The sequence below is a fragment of the Anastrepha ludens genome, chromosome 3, assembly GCF_028408465.1.
Source record: "Anastrepha ludens isolate Willacy chromosome 3, idAnaLude1.1, whole genome shotgun sequence".
In the NCBI taxonomy this organism is placed as follows: domain Eukaryota; kingdom Metazoa; phylum Arthropoda; class Insecta; order Diptera; family Tephritidae; genus Anastrepha; species Anastrepha ludens.
The window spans coordinates 65564768-65586801 of record NC_071499.1 but is presented as its reverse complement, the minus strand read 5'-3'; the positions used below and the strand labels follow the sequence as shown (position 1 = coordinate 65586801).

General features: G+C 37.3%; 1 protein-coding gene across 2 annotated transcripts in view; it reads right to left on the bottom strand.

The window, feature by feature from the left end:
- Window positions 1–264: 264 nt before the first annotated feature.
- Window positions 265–22034, bottom strand: part of LOC128858110 (trithorax group protein osa) — a 57372-nt gene continuing 35602 nt past the window's right edge. The window contains exons 2-4 of one of the 2 annotated variants that reach the window (XM_054094098.1): window positions 2780–3991; window positions 2046–2711; window positions 265–1856 (exon numbers count right to left, since the gene is read on the bottom strand). In XM_054094098.1, coding sequence (XP_053950073.1) covers window positions 777–1856; window positions 2046–2711; window positions 2780–3991 — 2958 coding nt within the window. In that variant the 3' untranslated portion in view covers window positions 265–776. Of the gene's footprint in view, window positions 2712–2779; window positions 3992–22034 lie in introns of both variants that reach the window. The other variant, XM_054094097.1, reaches the window with a different exon arrangement.

Here is a 22034-nt window from a genome sequence, read left to right as displayed (position 1 = left end):
TGCAAGAAAAGATTGTGAGCCGCAGAACTCAATCACTCAGGCACTATATTTTATAAGAGCGCACAATTGTTGGCCGCTAACATTGATATCAGCTCATCTAGTTTTTAATTTGTTCTTTTTTGTTGGTACGAACTGATAGTGGCACATCTACCCAAGGGATTCGCTGATTTTAGTTTACAAAAGGAAGTCAACATTTTGAGATTTTACTTTTTCGCAATTTTATTTTAAATAAATTATCATAATTAATTTTACATACATATACATTTACATGATTTTTGCTCATAAACCATTACTTTTTTATTTATTTATTTATTCAATGAAAAGATGCTCTCTCCGTTTTGCCGAATGTCCTTATTCCCAATGATGACGAAAATATATAAACGACTTTGGTTTTAGATTTTCGCAGGACAAAGGCAAAGCTATACACAATAACATATGGCAACTTTAATGAAAACTGATAATGGATGACTGGTGCAATATGAGGCATGAGTGGCGCGTTTATGCAATAAATAGAATTGTGCGTCGTAGAGCTTAAAAACTAAAGGCAACATTTTTGGTTGGTTGCACAGAAAGTATTTGAGTGATTTATCAAGATATAGTGTCCCTTGGAAATTTAGTTCTTTTTCGTTAAAATAAATTAGTTTTGTGAGAATATTAATGATAACTAGCATCGTACTAACGTCCTTGCGTCATATCGCATATAGGACTTGTGCTGCTATTGTGACTGGTTTCCATATCAATACTCATTAATAGAAATTCGTTCTTTGCATCTTTAGCTAATGCTTCGCTTCATCTTCTTCTACTTCCGCCGCCACTATTGGTTTAATTTCTTTCACAGTCGCCACTTCTTCTCCATCGGCATTTACTTGCACTTCAACTTTATCAGACTCAGCCACTTCAGGTTCGTTTTCATCATCTGGAGTGGCATCCTCATGAATGGCCGTATCGGAACGGCTTTGCGCGCCGTGACCATAGAAGTCATTGTGTTGATCGCTAACCACTTGCACTGAATGGCGATGTTGTATATTATTGGACTGTGGCTTTTCAATGGCCGTCAATATAGATTGCAGTAATCCCTCTGAGAGTATTTCCTCATGATTGGCGGTTTGCTCGGTTTGTATCGACTTGGCACCATTCCCCGCAATATCCAACTCGAATATAGGCTCGTGTTGGGCATGCGCAGCGCCACTTACCTCCTCGGGTGATAGTCGAATGGATTGTGATTTTTGTGCTGATATCACATTGAGCCCATCCAAACCGGGCAAATCTTGTGGGTCGGTACCATCTGGCAAAGTGGCTACAGCTGATTTTTGTGAAGCATAGCCGTCATAGTCTTGATCGAGATTGTTACCGGCTGGCGGTACTCCGTAGCTGTCTTGTTCCAGGAACTGCGTATGTTGCTCGGCAACAGGAATGCTCTGTGAGATGGCGTTATAGGCACTCGCCGAAGTGCTAGCGACTGAGTTCGAGGCCGAGTATTGTTGCGAATGCTGTTGTTGTTGTTGATACTGGTTTTGCTGCTGCAATTGATAACTGGCACCAACTAGGTTTGGCCCTTGCCCGCAGTCGTGCACTTGTGTGAATCGGGGTTCCTGTAGTGATGGCAGAGCCTGCGCATGAATGAACTGTTCGTTGTGTTGCGAAGATGCGTAGGAGTTTTCGAAGCTAGAGCTTGAGGCGGCACTATTTTGTTGTTGGAAGGTCACTGGACCTGTTTGCGCGGGTGGCAGGTATTGTAGGGATGGTGGTGGTGGGAAGGGACGTTCATGTTGTGGTGGTGGGGGTAGATATTGCTTTTGTGGTGGTGGAGGCGGCAAGGGTGGCCCGTACTGGTTCAGCGAGTTGCCATGTAGTTCCTGCAAAGGTGGTAGAAATTGAAATTGGGATTGTGGTGGTGGTGGAAGCAATGGTGGAAATTGCTGTAATGAGCCCTGCTGTTGTTGAAACTGTGATTGTTGCTGTATTTGATGTTGTTGTTGTTGTTGTTGATGGTGGAAGTGTTGTATGTTTTGTGCGTGATGGTGATGTTGTTTTTGTAGATTTACCTGTGCGAAGCCCTGAGGCGGTTGCAATTGCGGAAGCTGTTGCTCAATAACGCCGATAGGCACGTTTAATTGCGGCGGTGGTGGAGGAGGACCGAAATTGGGACCTAGATTACCAGGACCGTGTTCCGCGATTTCATTTGCAGCGGGTGGTATGTATGTGGGCGCCTGGGCAGGTGGTTTTACACCAAACTGATCCAAATGCTGAACTGTAGCACCAATGGACTCGAGTAGACCTGGGGGCACTGGTGGGCGGAATGACACTGGACGGCTGGGTTGTGAAGCACCATGAGTTGGAACATTTAATACATTGCCAGACTGGGATCCATATTGCAAGCCAGCTTGGGCGGAGGAGGAGGATGATGAAGATGAATGTTGTTCTTGTATAAAGAGATCTCCAGAAGGTGGTGGGGGTGGAGGACCATAGTTATCGCTAGGCGGTGGTGGGGGTGGAGGACCATAGTTATCGCTAGGCGGTGGTGGCGGTCCGTAGTTTCCTCTTGGAGGTGGCAAATAGTTACCGCTGGCTGGTGGTCCGTAACTGTCTACAGGTGGAACTAATGCTCCATTACCATTAAAGTTATTGTGTTTTTGTGCGTGAATTGAGCCTGGCGCGTAAGAGTCTGGCGGCGGTTTGCTGTACGAATCATCGCCGACACCGAGTGAAATCTGCGAAGATGGAGAGAAATGCTTTGCTCATATTCTTGCAACAATATTTACAAATTTTTTACACTCACCTGCAGGGCATCGGCTTCAATGGAGTTGATGTTTTGTTGCTTGAAGTTGCCTGCCGGTCCAGATGGTGGCTGGTCTGGTCCACGTATGTGTGTGTCGAAGCTACCTGATTGCAGTGCTACTGCTACGAGTTGCTCATCAGTCAGTCCATCAATGATGCTACCACCACTGCCAATTGCACCGACAGCATCACCGAAATTGCCTGCGGAACCACCAGAAAGACTTGCGCTACCACTGTATTGTGTACCGAAACTACCTTGCGCGACGTGGCTGTAACCCGATTGGGTCTCAATATTATTGCCCTCTACATAGGTGCCCACTGGTGCTGGTATTGGTTTCCAACCATCGCACGCTGTGTGAAAGGGAGCTTGTGAACCACTAACACTATGTGTATGACCTGAAGCGTCGATTTGAATTTGCACCTGCTTCACTGGACCACCGCCATGGCCACCGTTAATGATGCCGCCGCCGCCATGATGATGTCCACCGGAAGAGCCGCCGCCGAGTGTATTTGCTAATATAATCGTTGTTTCAGGTACTTTATTGAAATTAGCAAGACCAGGACCTGAAGGTGGACCGTAAGAAGGCTTAGGCGGACCATAGACAGGTTTTGGTGGCAAATTCAACGGACCCGAGGGTGGTGGTCCATACGAGCTAGCCGGTGAATGCTCCGGTTTGAATAAAGGTGCGGGTAGCGTCGACGGCAAGGACTGTGGTGGTGGACCATAACTGGGACGTGGTGGTGGTCCATATTGCGGTGCTGGTTTTGGTGGTGGCGGGCCGTATTGAGGAGCGGGTCGCGGTGGTGGACCGTATTGTGCTTGTGGTGGACCATAGTTGGATGCTGGTTTATGCTGAATGTGTGGAGGTCCATAGAAGGGTTTCGGCACACCGAAATGCGATTTGATTTGCTCATGGAAGCCATTGCTACTACTAGAAGAGAAGCTGTTGCTACCGCCACCTCCACCTCCGCTGATAAATTTGGGTGGCCCATATTTGAGCGCTGGTGGGCCATACTCTCGGAAGGGTATCTGCTGTGGCACACCATACTCGCGATGTGGCAGACGTTGTGGTGGTGGACCATATTGTGGTGCTGGCCGTGATGATGGAGGCGGGCCGTATGTATCGAAGCCATCTCGATGCGTCTTCACTACAACGCCATCGCTAAGGCAGACAGCTAACAGAAGCGTTAGCGCTGTTATCCGCAAAATCATCTGGAAGAGGAAGAGAAACGAAAGAGTTCAATGTAAGTTTGTTCAAAAATTTCTCGTACGAAAAATAAACCATTTAACTTTAAATTAAATTAAAGTGGTATCTTTAAATTTTCACCATGCACGTGCATACAGCTAAGAGAAGCTTACTAAATAGCTAAATTACGTGCCAAGAAAATAAAATGCATATAAAAAGGTTTTCTAACGCCTTTTTCCCAATGAAACGTTTTTCCCATTTAAAATTGTTACTGTTGCAAGCACAGATATTTTTTTTAAAGAGTCACATTTCCTTTCTCGACCGCACTTCGATTTGCTGCATCTCTGCCGCTAATCCATTTGGTATGCAACTTGTTGTGACATTACTCGTGAGTCACGCATATTAGCCATTTATGAGCTTCTGACGTTTCAGACAACTTCATTTTCCTTTTTATTATTGTCGTGCAGACGTTTGGCAGGGTTTTAATTTTTCATCGTTATTCGTGATCCAACCTTTTCTGAAGTTGTGGAAGAAATTTTGAGTGTTTGCTTGGCATGCAAAAATTTAACTCTCTTTTAACAGATATTACACATGCAGATATGAAGACTTTCTTCACTTAGCTGTTAATTTCAGCAAGCAAACAAAAGCCTGCCAGAGGCATGAACAGGAGGTTGCAGAACTTAGGGGAAATGAGATTATTTATTTCTGCATGTACTTATTTATAATATACTTTTTTATAAACTTTTCAAATAGGCAAATGTAGAAAAAAGTATACATTTACATAAAAATGTATTAAAAAAAACTGTTTAAACCAGAGCAATTTTTTATAATTTTCTAAAAAAAAAACAGTTGCGCTATGCTAGATACCGCCCACTGCAGATCGATAGCAATGAGGTTGGCCACAAGCTGGAAGGAGGCAGATCGCGAAACGACTTTGTGAGACGTCGGAGCTGATTGTTATCCACATTTAAATGGGTATACTATGTATATTTAGAGCTAATTTAGTACCAAGTAAACATTAGGGGGCCTCTCAAAAACGATGCAGTTTGGTTACCCATTAGAGTCCTCAGGCTTTACTGGTTACATAATTGGTCGCAATGGATTGTGTTTTCACATGAATCGATCGGATTTGTTCGCTGAAGTAAATTGATGGCTTTAATGGTGAGAAAGATAAGATATGCAAGCATATCTTCTGGAAACATACAGCCTTGGCCAGACGGGATGAAAATACAACTTCGGTGTAACGCTCAAAAACCAAGGTCGGAGCCTAATTGCGAGGATTAAAAATATCTTTTTTCAGGTTGTAGTGCGACTACACCCCAATTTTTCCATCCACATATCACTTCATCTATTTAAGTATGTTTTGTCTATAACATATTTCGTCAGCACATAACAAGTGATATAAAATCAGATCGCATAATACCACATAATACCACATCATATCATAATATATCATGTGATATGATATCACATCATGTCAAAAATTTCCAAAATTTTTTTCATATCAAATTTCCAACTATTTTTATCACAACATGCCATACATGAAATCAAATCATACCATCGCCATATCATATCACATCATGGCAAATAGAGGAAACCATATCGTAACATATCATATAATTTCATATCTACATGTATATATCATATCATGCCAAATATGAATACCCTGCCTGCCATGCATCATATCAAATCATATCACATCATACCTTAGCATGTCATATGATATTATGTCACATCATTCCATATCACATGATATTATGTCACATTATGTCACTTTCTGATAAATTTCATCCTGCCATGCATCATATCAAATCATATCACATCATACCTTGCCATGTCGTATGATATTATGTCACATCATACTAAAACGTAATATCTACATATACATAGGTATGCCAAATCGTATTTAACTTTCTGATAAATTTTATCTTGCCATGCATCATATCACATCATACCTTTACCATATCATATGATATTATGTCACATCATTTCATATCACATGATATTATGTCACATCATACTAAAAAGTAATATCTACATATAGGTATGTACATCTACATACCTATATACCAAATCATATTTAACTTTCTGATAAATTTCATCCTGCCATGCATCATATCAAATCATATCACATCATACCTTGCCATGTCGTATGATATTATGTCACATCTTATTAAAAAGTAATATCTACATACACGTAGGTATGCCAAATCGTATTTAACTTTCTGATAAATTTCATCTTGCCATGCATCATATCAAATTATATCACATCATACCTTGCCATGTCGTATGATATTATGTCACATCATACTAAAACGTAATATCTACATATACATAGGTATGCCAAATCGTATTTAACTTTCTGATAAATTTGATCTTGCCATGCATCATATCACATCATACCTTTACCATATCATATGATATTATGTCACATCATTTCATAGCACATGATATGTCACATCATACTAAAAAGTAATATCTACATATAGGTATGTACATCTACATACCTATATACCAAATCATATTTAACTTTCTGATAAATTTCATCCTGCCATGCATCATATCAAATCATATCACATCATACCTTGCCATGTCGTATGATATTATGTCACATCATATTAAAAAGTAATATCTACATACACGTAGGTATGCCAAATCGTATTTAACTTTCTGATAAATTTCATCTTGCCATGCATCATATCACATCATACCTTTACCATATCATATGATATTATGTCACATCATTCCATAACACATGATATTATGTCACATCGTATTACAAAGTAATACATATCTACATATATACCAAATCATATTTAACTTTCTCATAAATTTCACCTGTTTGGTTTATTTAAAAATCTATAAATCAGTCATCAGTTCTCGGTTATTTTTTATTTGTTATTTATTAGTTTTTAATTTGCATTCACTTTTTCAATAATATCATATCATAGCAATTTATAATAATTTCGTATCACATATCAATGCGTTTGAATTTTTTACTTAATAGTAATGTTTTTGTTCTTGTTTTTATACACTGATTTTTTATTTAATTAAATTGTTTATTTTTTTTTATTTATATATATTTGATTCCATTTCATTTGAATTGATTTCATTTTATTCTCTCTCACTTAATTTCTTTCTCTATAATGTATCGCCAACTGCTTTCGCATATTTAGAATATTCGTGCTAATGACTTTTCAGATTTTTTTTATACAGAACAATGATAACTTTCTTACTATATAGTATATTCAGGCCTCGTCGCCTAGTTGCCTTTGCCAATATTACTGCGTGCCAGTTTTGTTACATTTTCATTCATTTCGTGTTGTTGTATGCCATTTTTCATTTTATTTATTTACTGTCATAATGATAACATTTTTCTTCTTGACTGCACTTCTCCTTAGCCAATATTGCTAGTTGTACACACACACACACATACTTACCATATTTTGCTATCCATGCTACTATGAAGCTTTACTAATGTACACCCAACTGATTTGCTCGAATTCCAAAACAAAAATCTAATATACTTTCGTTTGGGTTAGGTGTATGCGTAGCTTCTACCTGCGTACCGAATATTTGTCAACAGGAGCTGTATTTTCTTGGAGGAAACTACGACATTGGCACAGTTGTCCTACAAATTAATTGGCAACAGTTGTTCAAGGGAAAAAAGTTATATTTTCTTGTAATATTTATGTGCTTTTTTAGCTTGGCCTCCGTACTTTAGTACGGAAATTATTTTTATTGTTTTTACTATCTTTAAACAAATAAGAAATACCTAAGTATTTATGTATATTTGTAGGTATTGACTTCAACATATGTGCGTTGGTGATTTATTTGCTTTTACATTCATTTCACAAAAATTATTTTTATCTTCTATTTGGTATAGTTATTTTGTTTCTTCTCTGACCGATTTCCGAGGTTGAAACGTGTTTTCTACTGACTTTTCAATATTGCGCTATAAATTTGTTTTCTATTTCCTCATTTTTAAAATCGATATTTGTATCTATGTTTGCACTAGCATGGGCTTAATTTCTATAAAAAAAAAATAAATAAATGGCGTCACATCCATCCACAGTTAAAATATGAATAAAAAGTACATTTGTATGTTGTTGCTTTTTTGCAAAATTTTACAACCCAAAGGGACGTTATTGCATGTGAGAATATTCTAATATAATTTTTTGACTTATGCAACAATTTCAATTATTCTACCTTGAAAATATATTTGCTAAACGAATGAAAGTTGTAACTTTTATTTATTGCGTTCAGTGTGAAAGGTTACTGGGAAAAAACTAAAACTAATATCAAAGAGTCGCTAAGATATCCAATAACGAAAAATGCTGCACTGGACGATATGGTAAATAAATGTTTTAGCAATTATTTAAACATTTGTGCCTTTACATTTTTGTGTTGGAAATATTTGCATTTTCTAGCTGAATATTTTAAATTTAATAAAAGAATGTCCAGCTGAAATGACTGAAATATCAAATATACTCAAATTTACAAAGCTTCCAAGTAGTGAGGAGCAGTGTGTGCTATAAGAATGTAGACATGATTATAGCTAGTGGATTTTTAAATTATTATACAATTTTTTTTTCATGCAGTAAGAAGTACTAACGTTGGTTCTTTGTAAAAAATAGCTATTTTGCGCAATTAATTGATATTTTTTAAATTTAGCAAATCAGGAAAGTCAAGTCAGCTCGTAAGCAAGTAAATGAATAGGTTAAGAAGGTAGTTTTATAGCTAAATCAAATTTATAATCATTAAACTAAACGGGCGGCCGCCGTAGCCGAATGGGTTGGTGCGCGACTACCATTCGGAATTCACAGAGAGAACGTCGGTTCGAATCTCGGTGAAACACCAAATTAAGAAAAACATTTTTCTAATAGCGGTCGCCCCTCGGCAGTCAATGGCAAACCTCCGAGTGTATTTCTGCCATGAAAAAACACCTCATAAAAATATCTGCTGTTTGGAATCGGCTTGGAACTGTAGGTCCCTCCATTTGTGGAACAACATCAAGACGCACATCAAAAATAGGAGGAAGAGCTCGGCCAAACACCCTGAAAGGGTGTACGCGCCAATTATATACATATATATACTATAAACTTTTACTTTCAAATGCCCTTAAAAAAAATTTAAAATTTCAATCCATTTTAATTGTTTTATTGTAACACATCTCTATTTAAAAATACGCTAAAAATACAGGTGACTCTTTTCCCAAAATATAAGGAAAAGCAAAATCAAAGTATTCATAATTATCCATTTTCCCTAAAAATCAGTAACTGACTTTGCACACGAAGGTGCGCGAAAATTGTCAAAAAAAAGGTGTGAAAAAAGTTCACTTCGTATGGACGTATGGAGGTATGGAGCTTTGGCGGCATGCTACTAGCAGAAGCAGCGAAATGCATCATCACTTTTTATTTTATCAACGAATTCATTAGATTTAAGTTCGGCGTGTGGCTTCAGCACTTAGTAGTTAGTGTTGTTGTCCTCAAAAAATTTTTTGACCAGCTTAGCACCTACCGCCACTTTGGCGGCGGAAAAAAGTATATTTTGGGACATTCTCCTACCGGGACAATGAAATAAACTTTAGTTTGGAGAAAAATGAATCCATTATTTTCTCGGTAGATAACTGTAGTAATCAATATATTGTAAAGTATCGTTCAAACAATTTAAAGTTTATGCGCGTTGTCAAGGTGACATTTCACACTAAAGAAATTCCTTTGCTGGCCTTTTGTTTGTTCTACTCAATTGTGAGTCACAGGGATTTATCCATCGAAATCAATTCAGAGAAAATTCGTTACTTTTCACAGTGTTTCTTTGATAAAGGCGAAAATGCAAGCCAAGCGCTGAAACTGTGAATAGTGTTTATACCGATACTGCAATTTTGATTTCGTCGATTCCGTTCAGGCATTTCCGATGTTAAAGAAAATGTCTATAATGACGAAAATGTCGATAAAACCACAAAAATAATCAAAGTTGATTGGCATGTTAGTAGTCGCAGCATCGCCCAGAAGCGAAGGATTGACCATAAAACAGTTTTAAACTATTTGTGCAAAAATTTTTATAATGGATTTCTTTTTCCTTAAACTAATATAATATATCCATTCATATGTGGCATAAAGGGTAAAAGCAATTTTTTTAAATTATAATAAAAAAGAATGCTGGTGATGGTTTCTTTGAAGAAGCCTATTTTTCCAGAGCGCGGGGATGGAGGAGCAGTTTTGAATTTCTGGTGCAAAAAATATTTTCTATTTTATTTTGCATGTATGTAGATAGCCACAGAAAAACATATAGATTGGTATTTTTGGTAATTTTTGCAAGAACTGCGCGCTTTTTAAAATAAAAAGAAAAGAATCGTAAGAAACTTGTTTACAAAAGAAAAAAAAAATTTTAAGACATAACAAAAAACATTCATTAGCGCTTCTAGGTCTAATATTATAGCGAATACAGCTAAAATTTCAAGTTAATCGTTCCAGATTTAGAAAAACTGCATTTATACTTTCGGGCAAATAATAAAATTGAAATAATAAAAAATCCATTTATACTTTCGGACAAAATGTAATGGCAAATACATCTAAAAATTTCAAGGTGTGGAAAATTTCATTTCGAAAAATGTGTTAGAGTTTTCCGTGCAGCACGAACTAATAGGAGCTATGCCGAAATTTGAAATAGTTGCATAATATTTAAATATTTTTGTACACTTTAATTCTTTGAGTAAGTCTTCATGCTTAAGTTATTTAAGCATCTTTAAAAGAAAAACCGAAATTTGTGTGTGTTATTTAATTTCTATAGTAGCTTAACTCCGTAAATCAATAGCAGATTTAAACTCGTAGTGAGAAAAAAGTTATGTAGCTTAATAAGAGCAATGAGATTTGAAGTGTAGCTATTACATATTTTTTCAAAGTTTGTTTATAGAGAAGTTACAAAATCGAATTGCCGGTCTTGCAAGTGACACTCATTAAGAAATAAAAATATAAAATTATTTTTATATTAAAGTTAAACTAAAATTTCCCTCATCAAAATACTGCTTTATTTGTTCGTATCCATTATAGGGAGGTGTAAATCGCATTGTCGACTTACTGAAGCGTTCAGTCGATACCCATACAGTTGAGCGAGCTGGTGCGCTACGCTGCCTGCCTCATAGCTGAACTGAGTTGTTTAATAATATCACTGATTAATTACAATCAAATTAATTTCAATAGAAAATTTCGCTAAATTTTCGACAGTCCACTGTAATGTGGACGGTGTGCAGTATCACACAAAGTCTCCACACACTCACGCACACATTCATACCAATACGCTTGCATACATTTATAAAAGATGTGTGATGTGCGTAGTTATTTAATTTATTACTCACATATATTTACCAATACATATATGCACATTTGTATGTATGCACGTACGTGTGCATAGTTGGGATTTGCCGCGTAAAAACGAAAATAAAAACAAACAAAAAATGTATGAAGCACTAGCAGCAGCGCACTTTCACCTATCGCTCTACCTTGGCATGCTGCACGCTATTGTGGCCCATTGATGCTGGTGGTCCGTTATGTGACGTCGCAGTATATGGTACTACAACCCAGGCTGTTAGGTCGCGCCGCAAACCGAATTTGAAATGCAATTTAATTAGGAAACTGAAATTTGCAAGAAAAAAAAAAAATAAAACCACCACAACAAATGGAAAATGCAGGTGCTTCAGCGCGGCATTAGTTGACTGGCGGTTTGACTGGTTGCTGATTCATAGTGGCTTCCCGAGTGGGTGGAAAATAAATTGGCACTTCAAAGAGACAGTAGCAGCGCCAACAAACTAATGCGCACCGCTGTGTGGCACACTCAATCAGCACAGTGAGCACTGTGCGCCCAACCGCCAACAAATTTTGGGGTCACTGATTGTGGTGGTGCTAATGTTTGTTGCTTTTGTTGTTTTTATTTGACATGGCAGCGGATCGGTTGGTCACATTGACTTTGTACGTTGCTGCTGTCAATGCGGGCATTTACACACACACACATACATACACTCACATGCGTTTCTAATTGAATACGTGCTTATTCATATCAACAGCAGAGGTTGCTATCAAATTAAACTTGTTTCGCAGCAGAATTTTACGACCACTTGTTCTGTGTTGTTTGTGAGACGACTGCCCATTTTCTGTCATTCGCGTTGTGGCAGTTTTTATTTATTGTCTACCACATGGTTTGCGGCTGACTTTTGGCATTTAATGCCGACTGGCGGGCGGTTTACTGTTGCGGCCCATTGATTTTATTAAATTTTCAACAGCTCACTTTGATATGCGTATTGTTGGTGATATGCCAGTTTGCAGTGACAGCTGTGGGCCACGCGCAGCCTTGTTAAATGTGTACTATGCCAGTGTGAGAAGTCCCACTGCCATGATTACATACGCGTGGTGTTGTTGCTTTGCTTTTGTTTTGTGTACCTGCATGGCAGTGAGTGTTGTTGCCTGTCACAGCAGGTTGCCGCCCGCTTTCTTGGGAGCCACACTTTTTCTCATGCATTAATACATTTTTATTTGCCTACCATTCATAATATGCGCATATGAGTACCTATATACACATACATATACGCATACACATATAAATGAATGTAATCAAAATTCTCATAATTATTATGCGCAACTCATTGCTGCTCTAATAACTTTATTGGTGCAATGTGACTTTTTCTCTTAATATATTTCAGTATAAACTTTTTATTTAAGTTTTTTAATTTGAATTTTTTTATTTTATCCAGTTTATTAGCAACTTCATCGTATTAATATTTAAGAGGTCTCCAAACACCAAGAAAGGGCTTTAAAGCTGGCTTATAAGAATTCTAATATACCAACTTTTCTGTTAATTACCCTATAAAAAAAGTATAATAACTTTATGGCGCTCACGCGCGTCGGCTCGGGGTTCCTCAAAACGACCTGTGCAGATACTGCGAGTCCGAAGATGAGGAAGTATCGAGCAGGCATTTGCTGTGCAGTTGTCCCGGCCTAGCCAGAAGTCGACTCGCTCTTCTAGGCTCTCCAACAATTGACAATCTTTTAGTACTCTCGGACCTGAAAATCGAATCTCTCATTAAATTCTCGAAACGAATTAATATTTTGGGCCACAATCTATAATAAAAATCTCGGTTAATGAGCTCTAGAGCAATACAACGGACCCAACTTGCGGTCTACGTGGCACTCCGATGCGGGGTCACCCTTAAACCAACCAACCAACCAACTTTATGTATGGTCTTTAAAACAAAAACAATCATATTTGGAAATAATCCCTGCAATTCGGGGTTTTGGATTCGGGATCGGAGTGTGAAAATACCGACATTTGAGCCGCTTTCAATTTATTTTATGGTATTAACAGCTATTTTAAATGAGCATAATAATTTACACTAAGGCATTTGGCTTTGATGCCATGATTATGCAGTAACGACGGTCGCTGTAAGTGCGAAGGTAATTGACACTACCTCATCCACTAAAAAAAAAACAACACAAAAAATGGGAAAATATAATTTTCCACTTAAAGTTCAATGAGAAGTCGCAGCTTTGAACATTTGCCTTCACAATGAGCTCAATTTGGCCTCCACAATGAAGGTGATGATTACCTTCTTATGAAGGGTCATATGTAACGGCATTTTTAAATAATGTAGCGGACATAGCACATCTAAAACTAACGAAGCTTTGCTTGTTTATTAAAACTACCGAATGATTTGAAAAGGAACCCATAGGGCAAGGATAAGTCCCAGTAGTATCACAATGGGCCTACGAAAGGTCTAAGTGTGTCGTTGCGACAGCCAGCCTACCTACCTAACTATGGACCTCATTTTCCTAACCAATTGATTCTCATATGTGACTCTTATTGGATTCACAGCTATGACTCATTTCTTATTCCCATGTGACTCTTCTTTGGTTCCAATAAGACTATTTTTAGATACTTATAGGTCTCATATATGACACTTTTTAGAGGCATATCTTCATACAAGGTGGCGCAAAATTAATCATAAAATTTTCTTGAATTTTTGAATAACTTTTTACGCAATCTTTCATATGCAAACATTTTTACATATTAACAATGGTCAGTTTTTGGCACTTCGTTTTCTAAAAATTCACATTAATTTGTATAGGAACGATTTTTTCACACAAAGAAACAAAAAACTATTGCACATAAATTCTGAAGTCTTCTGGCTTTGTTATTGACACAAAGTGCCGTTACAGCTTTCATATATGCTCTTGTCATGCATTTAACCCCTACTTCATGCACTTGTTTACCCTAGAAGCGGATGACGTGTTTTTGTTTTGCAATTCTTATTATATGAAGTCACTAATATTTTAGAATTAAATGAATTCTTATATAAAATGCACTGATTTTGCATGCTACTCTAAACAACCAAACATTAAACCCCTTCCACATGCAAATACGAGTATTTTTTCAAATAAATCTTTTTTTAAATTATATTTCTTTAATACGCAGGTGATGCCAGGCCTGAGTAAAGCTAAATATATACTTCACATGTCCCATCAAGTTAATTTGTATTCTCTGGGTATCGGCTCACATTGGCACTGAATGAAAAGAGTTTGCTAACAAACTCGTAAAGAAGGGAGTATCAATTTTCTTTAGGTTCAGAGCACTTCTCGGCTTAGGCAAGCAAGTATTGTCTGACCTAACAAAAGAAGAAAAAAATAAGCTGTTGACGATGGGAGGATGTTGAGATGCGGGGTCATATGACAGGTATTTGGCTAGATGCTGTCTCTATAATACTTTTGGGGTTTTATAACCAAAAACTATTTAAGAAATGCATTAAGTTTAGGCTTCTACTAACTTCACAGCTGCGGCAACATTGATTGTGAAGTATGAAGAAAGGCAAAATTTGTAAGCATCGCCCCAGATGGTAATGGCAAATTTTGGTACGAAAATTGTTTTTAAACAAATTAATATATTGAATTAAGTATATTGACACAGAAAATATATAACCATTTACTTAAACTCTTTGAGAAGACGTCTCGCTTAAAAATTCCATATCCTACTCAGACACTTCGCTTGTAAATGAATTATCACTTTTCGTGCAACTTAAAATGATCTATTTTGAATAGGTGTGAAAAAATGTTGCCGGTATATTGAGCGGTATTTTCACGGCGTGAACTGAGTACTACTTTGCCGTGGGATATAGGTATACGAAATTTTACGCATATATCACGGCAATGTAATTTGACAGTAATATCCCGTCAAACGTGAACTGGGTCCGATGCTTTAATAAGAACAACCCAAAAGCTATCACGGACGATTCCAGCAGGCCATTGCAGATTGAACTATCAACTAATTAAAGATTATATTTATATATTTAGTTTGAAAATCTTAAACTAACAGTGACAGCATTTTTCATGAGCTATGACTTTTAAGAGCTCAAGTTATACAATACTAAATTTGGATTTTTATCGTGTAAAATCTGCAGATTCTGAGAAGTCGAGAAAGAAACTTCAATGTAGGTATTGGAAAATGCTCTGCATTGGCACACAAATTTAAAATAGTCTTAGTTGATTAGTTTCTAGTAATAAGCAGGAGTAAAGGACATTATCTGAGTCCTTGAAGGTCACAATTAAAATAAAATATACATACCCATATACGAAGGCATTCACATGTATTATATACACATTAATTTCTCAACAATTAAAACAAAATATATTTACATACACATACATATACTACATAGGCATTTATATACAGTGCGCCTTATAAGTTATGCGTTAATAAAATGCGCTTAAAGATAATGCTTCACACAGCACTTTTTAGATTTTGTGACTTAATTGCCACCCTAAATTTTTCTCTATCCATTAAATAATTTGACTTATTCTGTGAGAAGGTTCAAACAACTCTAGTAAACAAAATAATAAAAAAAATACTAAAATAGTAAACAAATAACCGACTGCCAAAAAATGCCAAAATATTCTAGTTGAAGGTTGGCACTTTAGTTAGCACTGTTTCAATAAAATGCGTAACCGGAAAATTTTTCAATTTTTTTTTACTTCGCTAGCTAAGTTGGTTTTAAGTGGGTTATATAAAATTATGATAAAATAATCTTTTTAACTTCGCTCCCTGGTTTTAGGTGGGTAATAAAAAAATTATAATAAAATCATTTTTTTTTTAACTTGGCTCACCGATTTTAAGTGTCTCGTAAGAAGTAATAATAAAATCACTTTTATTTGGCTTTTGAATAAACCTCCCTTTGTAGGCATAAGACTTCTGTATTAAAATATATAGTTTTTTTTTTAGACACATCTTCTTAGTGGGTCAAGATACAATTAAAACTGGGCGCTCGAGTTGAACCACCACTTTAAAGTATCTTTCGTCATGTAATTAAGCACAGAATGTAACCTTAAAGTGTTTCTAGTCTCTAAAAAACACCCCGTATATTTGCGTGTATGCAATTTATATTCACTATCCACACACTCAAATCCATTTACAGCTTGACATTTGCACTGGGAATCCATTTGTTTTGAACTATTCGCATGATTGCTGTTATTTCGCGACATTAACAGCATTAACAGCAGCAAAAGCAACACCAACAGCAGCATTACACACCTACACATCTAATTATTGCTGCTATTACTGCATCTGCGTTTTATGTCATTTTGTGGGAGCCACTCATTTTCGTTCCACATTTTATAGCGCATTTACATTTTGAGCGCCGCTACTTTATTGTTGTTTTCGAATAACTTTGCAAATGTACATATATATACAAGCGCATAACTTCGACGTGCCTATACATACATAGGTACATACAAATAAACAAAACAATTTATCGTCAGCTTGCGCGGTGAAAGTTGTTTGTATATTTCGCGATTATGACGTAGCCTTCATTAATTTTATCAGTCACGTTGTGCAGTTGCCATTGCTCGTGTTGTTGCTGCTTAGTTGCGGGTGTACCTACTGAGGATGGTGGCTTTGGCTCAGGCGCTGGCGTCGAAGACGACGTCTTATGAACATACTTTATTTGAGTTACTATTTATATGCGAAGAGAGTTTCTGCTACAGACAAATATTTGCAAAAAATGCCTATTTAACGCCTTTTGTCCGGCCCGACCCACACACCTTTTCAGCGCTGGCAATCACTTTCGTTTCAATGCGCGCTATGTACACTTATTAGTGGTTACGCAATCTTGTTTGTTGGAATATTTTGTATTTCGCATCTTTAGGGAGTTTCCCTTTCCTATTCGCTTGGTTTTCTGTGCTCTGCTTTAGTTGGTTTGATATTGTCGCAAAATCTACTGAAACGACTTGATTTGCAAAGTCACTCGTAAATATTGTTTACCAGCTCTGCTTTGCAACAATGTTAATGAGCAATAATTGTGATAGCTTAGGGCTACGCTGCTTTTTGCTTTATTGACCACAATTTCACGTTCATGCTTCCGTTTTGTTACTCCTCTTTGATTTCATTTGTGCGCATTTTAAATTGCCGTGACGTGATGTAATATTTGGTCACAATTTTTTTCTTGTTGTTGTGGGGTGATTACGCAAAACTTCATTTCAGATTATAGCTGCTGTGCAATGTTTCAGTGTACTGTGCAAATAATGGTTCTTGGGAAAGTATTTCGTTATTTTTCTCGTAAAACAGATACAATTTTTCTAATGCAAACGAGTCGGCGCTACCAAGCCGTGGCGGCCACGTTGCTTTAGCGACGTCTGTCAAATCTATTATTTGTGATGCAGTCGTTGATGCCAAATTAGCAAAATGAGTATTTGTTAGCGAAAACATTGTTGCGCCACTTCTATGACCTCCACGGTGACGTTTCAAACTCGCCAGTTCAACTTTTGGTGGCCAATTCGATGCAACCGTAGATTAATAAAACGCCAATTGGCTGAGAGCATTGCCAACAAAACTGTGCAGAAGAACCATAAATAGTTAATTCCGCGGCCAGGGCAAACTTCAAGTTGAAGTTGACAATTTTTGAGTAGAAGCTGTTCAGGAGCTTAAATCTGATTACCACAGATATCATCATGTTTGCACGGGGACTGAGTTGCGGAGCTTTTGGAAGAGGAGCTGAATTTTAGCTGTATAATATTTCATGGCAAGGAGATACATTTTTTGATGAGCGGCTGTGTTAACAAGCAAAATTGTCCCAAACAGGATGACTCCAAGCTACATGAGATGGCAAGGTATTCACGAAAAGTGGCTGACTGGCGCGTATCTCTACGAAAACGACTTTGGTGAAGCCAGATCCGTATACGGCGAGCCCTACATGTCCATGGTAACCAATTCCTTTTGGCTCAAATTGGCTGATATGGACATGAACAACATATAGTCGCTCGACAGCGCTACATGCCACTTAACGAATGTCGTAATAGACATTCTGAATTAAGGATTCCAGGCTATGGTTAGCTCTTCCGGGGGTGACGCGAATTGGTCGCCAATATGGTGCGAATTCCCCGCACTAGACTGACTACCGATTTGACATAGCTAGACAAATTCTGAAGTTGGAGGCCTGTAAATCAAATACTACCTACAATCAATAAAACCAAATAAGCTGACGTTCTCAAAGCAAACATAACTCAGCTCATTGCTGAAGTTCGGTGAAATTTATGATGCAAAACAATTGAAAATGAGATCTCCCGAGTCCGTGCCAATTATAGATTTGTCTGAATTTTAACCATAAATCGTATGTGAAGTATGCCCCAAAGATGCACTTATATATATATTATTTACGGGTTTATCCTTTGTTATGTGCTCGACCGAGATCCTTCTCCAAGTTTTGCAGGGACCTACAATTTTGTGCCACCTCCAAACGTTAGTTGATTTTTTAAAAAGTATTTTCGTGGCAGAAATATACAAAGAGGTTTGCTACTACTTACCAAGTCTGGTCGCTATTAGAAAACAATTTTTTATAATTTGGGATTTCTTGCAAATAGTGGCTTTCGAACACGATCCCTACCGAGTGACTGTCCCGCACATATTCTTTCGGCTACGGCAGTTAAATACTAGGCTATAAACGGCATTGATGTAGATCGGGATGCACTTAGTATCAAAATATTTGCATGAGGTTATGGGTAGCCATCAAGCAGTTTATTGCATTGTTACTACGACAATAAATGTGAATTGAATAGTGTTTTGCTCAAAAGGGAGAATCGAAGGGAATGCTCATTGATGGTCGCCACTGGCTTACAGATAATACCGACAACTGCGTTTTGTCTTAAAAAAGATTTTTTACTATTATTATTAGCTATTTGAAAACGCAGGAGTAAGTGCAATTTTTTAAAGCTCTATTTCTTGCTCTAAATTGATGTTTGAGTTATATTTCGACTTGATGACTATAAATGCAGAAAAGCCAGTTTCAAAATTGAACATGCTTGTATATACTATATGTTCAGCCGTCGTAGCCGAATGGGTTTGTGCATAACTGCCGTTTGGAGAATTTAGGTTCAAGTCTTGATGAAATACCAAAATTTAAAAAAATGTTGTTTCTAATATCGGTCGCCCCTCGGCAGAAAATGGCAAACCTCAGAGAGTACTTCTGCCTGTAAATCTCTTCATTAGAAACAACGCCATCCGGAGGCGGCATAAAAGTGTAGGCCCCTTCATATGTGGAAAACGAGGAGCTCAGCCAAATGTCCAATAAAGGAGTGTAAGCGCCAGTTATATACCTGTTTGTGGAATCCTAATTTTAGGCTTTGGTATCACAAATGATTCTAACACTTGCTGTTTCTCCACGATTGAAAGTAATGAGGATAGAGTCTATTGAATGGCTCCTTAATTCAATAGTATTGAGCTACAGTTGAGTGCTCCAAAATATATTTATTACAATGGTATAAAGTACTAATACGTGTTATCAATTGTAAACTTGGTCCCAGAGAGTGAGCAGATTTTTCGTCCAAAGAGCTTTCCAAAACTTGTATTTCCTTGATCCGCTAATATTTTTCTGTTAGTAGTAACGCTGTAATCTTATCAGTCATTTACAATTTTCTGTAATTTCAAGTCTTTCATATCACTACAGCGATTTATTACCAATTTTTTTTTCTAAACATTCTTAAGTAGATAGGTGAAATGGTTCTTCAAGCAGCATTCGAGTGCCGTTTTGATTCTATTTTTTTGACATTCCCTTCTGCAGCCACCAAATACACGGTTAGCAAACGGGTTACTCTAACCCATACGTGAGTTTGGCAGGCTGAGAGAGACTGCACATGGACAACACTGAAGTTATCTGTCATGTCCGACCGACTGTCACAATTCCTTCTGTCACTAAGCAGAGGGCACTGTAGGCAGCTGGTTGGACATAGGACGGGCCACTTTCTATGGGCAAAGCACATGGAAAAGGTGAACATTTCATAAAGTGCACTCTGTCCATGCATATGGAAAGGAGGATGAGACGGCTGGCCACTTTCTGTGCGTCTGCCTGGCTTTCGCTCGAATCAGGCTTGAGGCCTTTCACACTGATGTGTTAAGGAGTGACCAGCTTGCTTCTTGGCACCACAAAATCTACTCAGATTTCTTGGGAGGTTGGGTAGATTTAAAGAAAGTTAAAAAGGAAACCCGAGTGCAGTGCAATGGACTTAATTGTGTCTGAGTGGTGTACTTGCTAGTCTGTTCCGACACAAAAAAAAAAAATACCATTTTGAGGCTACCAACGAGCTGTTGATGTAGTGAAGAAGGCTGGTGGAAAAATGAGTGACCTTAGTCGTTTAGCTGCCAAATCCGGAAATTTACGGAGAAAGTGCTCTACAGTCTTCTTCTCTGAAAAGTCCCCACATGTTCTGCAATGGAGATTAAATGGCAAGTCTAGCTTTTCTGCATGTGTGCCGAAAGTCCAATGCTGGTATCACAACTACGAGCTTGGAATTTAAATGGCGAGGAGTTTTGAGAACTTTTTTTTTCGAAATAGCACACGAAGAAATGTAGCTCCATCTGTTCTGCGCTTTCCTGAAAAATAAATTGTGCAAAAATTTCAGTATCACCCTAAGTATTCTGCATGCCTGGATCGCAATGACTTCTACCTGAGAAACACTAGCAGTATTCAGCAGTTTTAAGGCAATAGATAATATAGCTGATTTGGATAAAACGCCAGCTCAATCAATATAACCTGTTGCTGAATTATAAAAGCATAAAAATTGAGAAGTTTTGATCATTTAATTATTTATTTTTTAATTTCAATCTTTAAAAAAAAATATAGTTAATTCTATGACAGGGACCATTTTGATTTTATTTTCCAAAATCGTTTAGAAACTGACTGAGTTATTCCACGTTTCAAGTGAAAAGTGGTAAAAATTGAAAATCGGTTGATCATCAACTACGCTAGAGGCTTACACTTTTAGGTATACATGGCTGTGAAAAATCGGTAAGTCATATTTCGATACTTGCTTCACGCGTTAAGACTCATAAGAGAAATATCACCACTTGACAAGCATTTGTGAGTGTCGCATGGTGTTATTTATTATAGGGACTATTTGTACCCACAAACATTTTTGAATTTTGCGGTTGGTATAGCCTAGTTGTATACCGAACCATCTGCTAACCGGAGTCGACTTGAAGTTGCCAAACATCTAATAAGGGATGTGCGTGCCAATTAAGTGAATATCTTTTTGACCTGTTCCTCTTTAACCCTTAACGGCCGATAGCTTTTTTTGTAGTGCTCGCCTATAAGACGACGGAAAATTAGGTGAAATTCTATAACGTTTATAAGGATGAAAATTTAAACTAAATGTTTAGTGACTGATTTATTTAGATATGAGTTAAATATATTTACTTGATTTATAATTTTATATGATCAACAAACCAGGGATGCAATATATGTTGAAGAAAACTACAGCGATGATAAATAAATGAAACACTTGTGGGCAGCCGACCAGTGCCGCATAATAAGGCAACATCTGGTGTGGTGCATATACCCTTTATGGATAAGATCAAGCTTCTTCTTCAAGTGCCTAGGATATATTAAAGTGATATATTTCAAGATATTTACATCGATTTTTTGCATTGCTCGCTTTAACACACACAATCGCACTCATCTAACTTACTCTAAATATGCATGCAATTTAAATTGTTCAAATGCCACTTTTTGGCTAATGAAGTCATTATTTATGCAAATTGGCA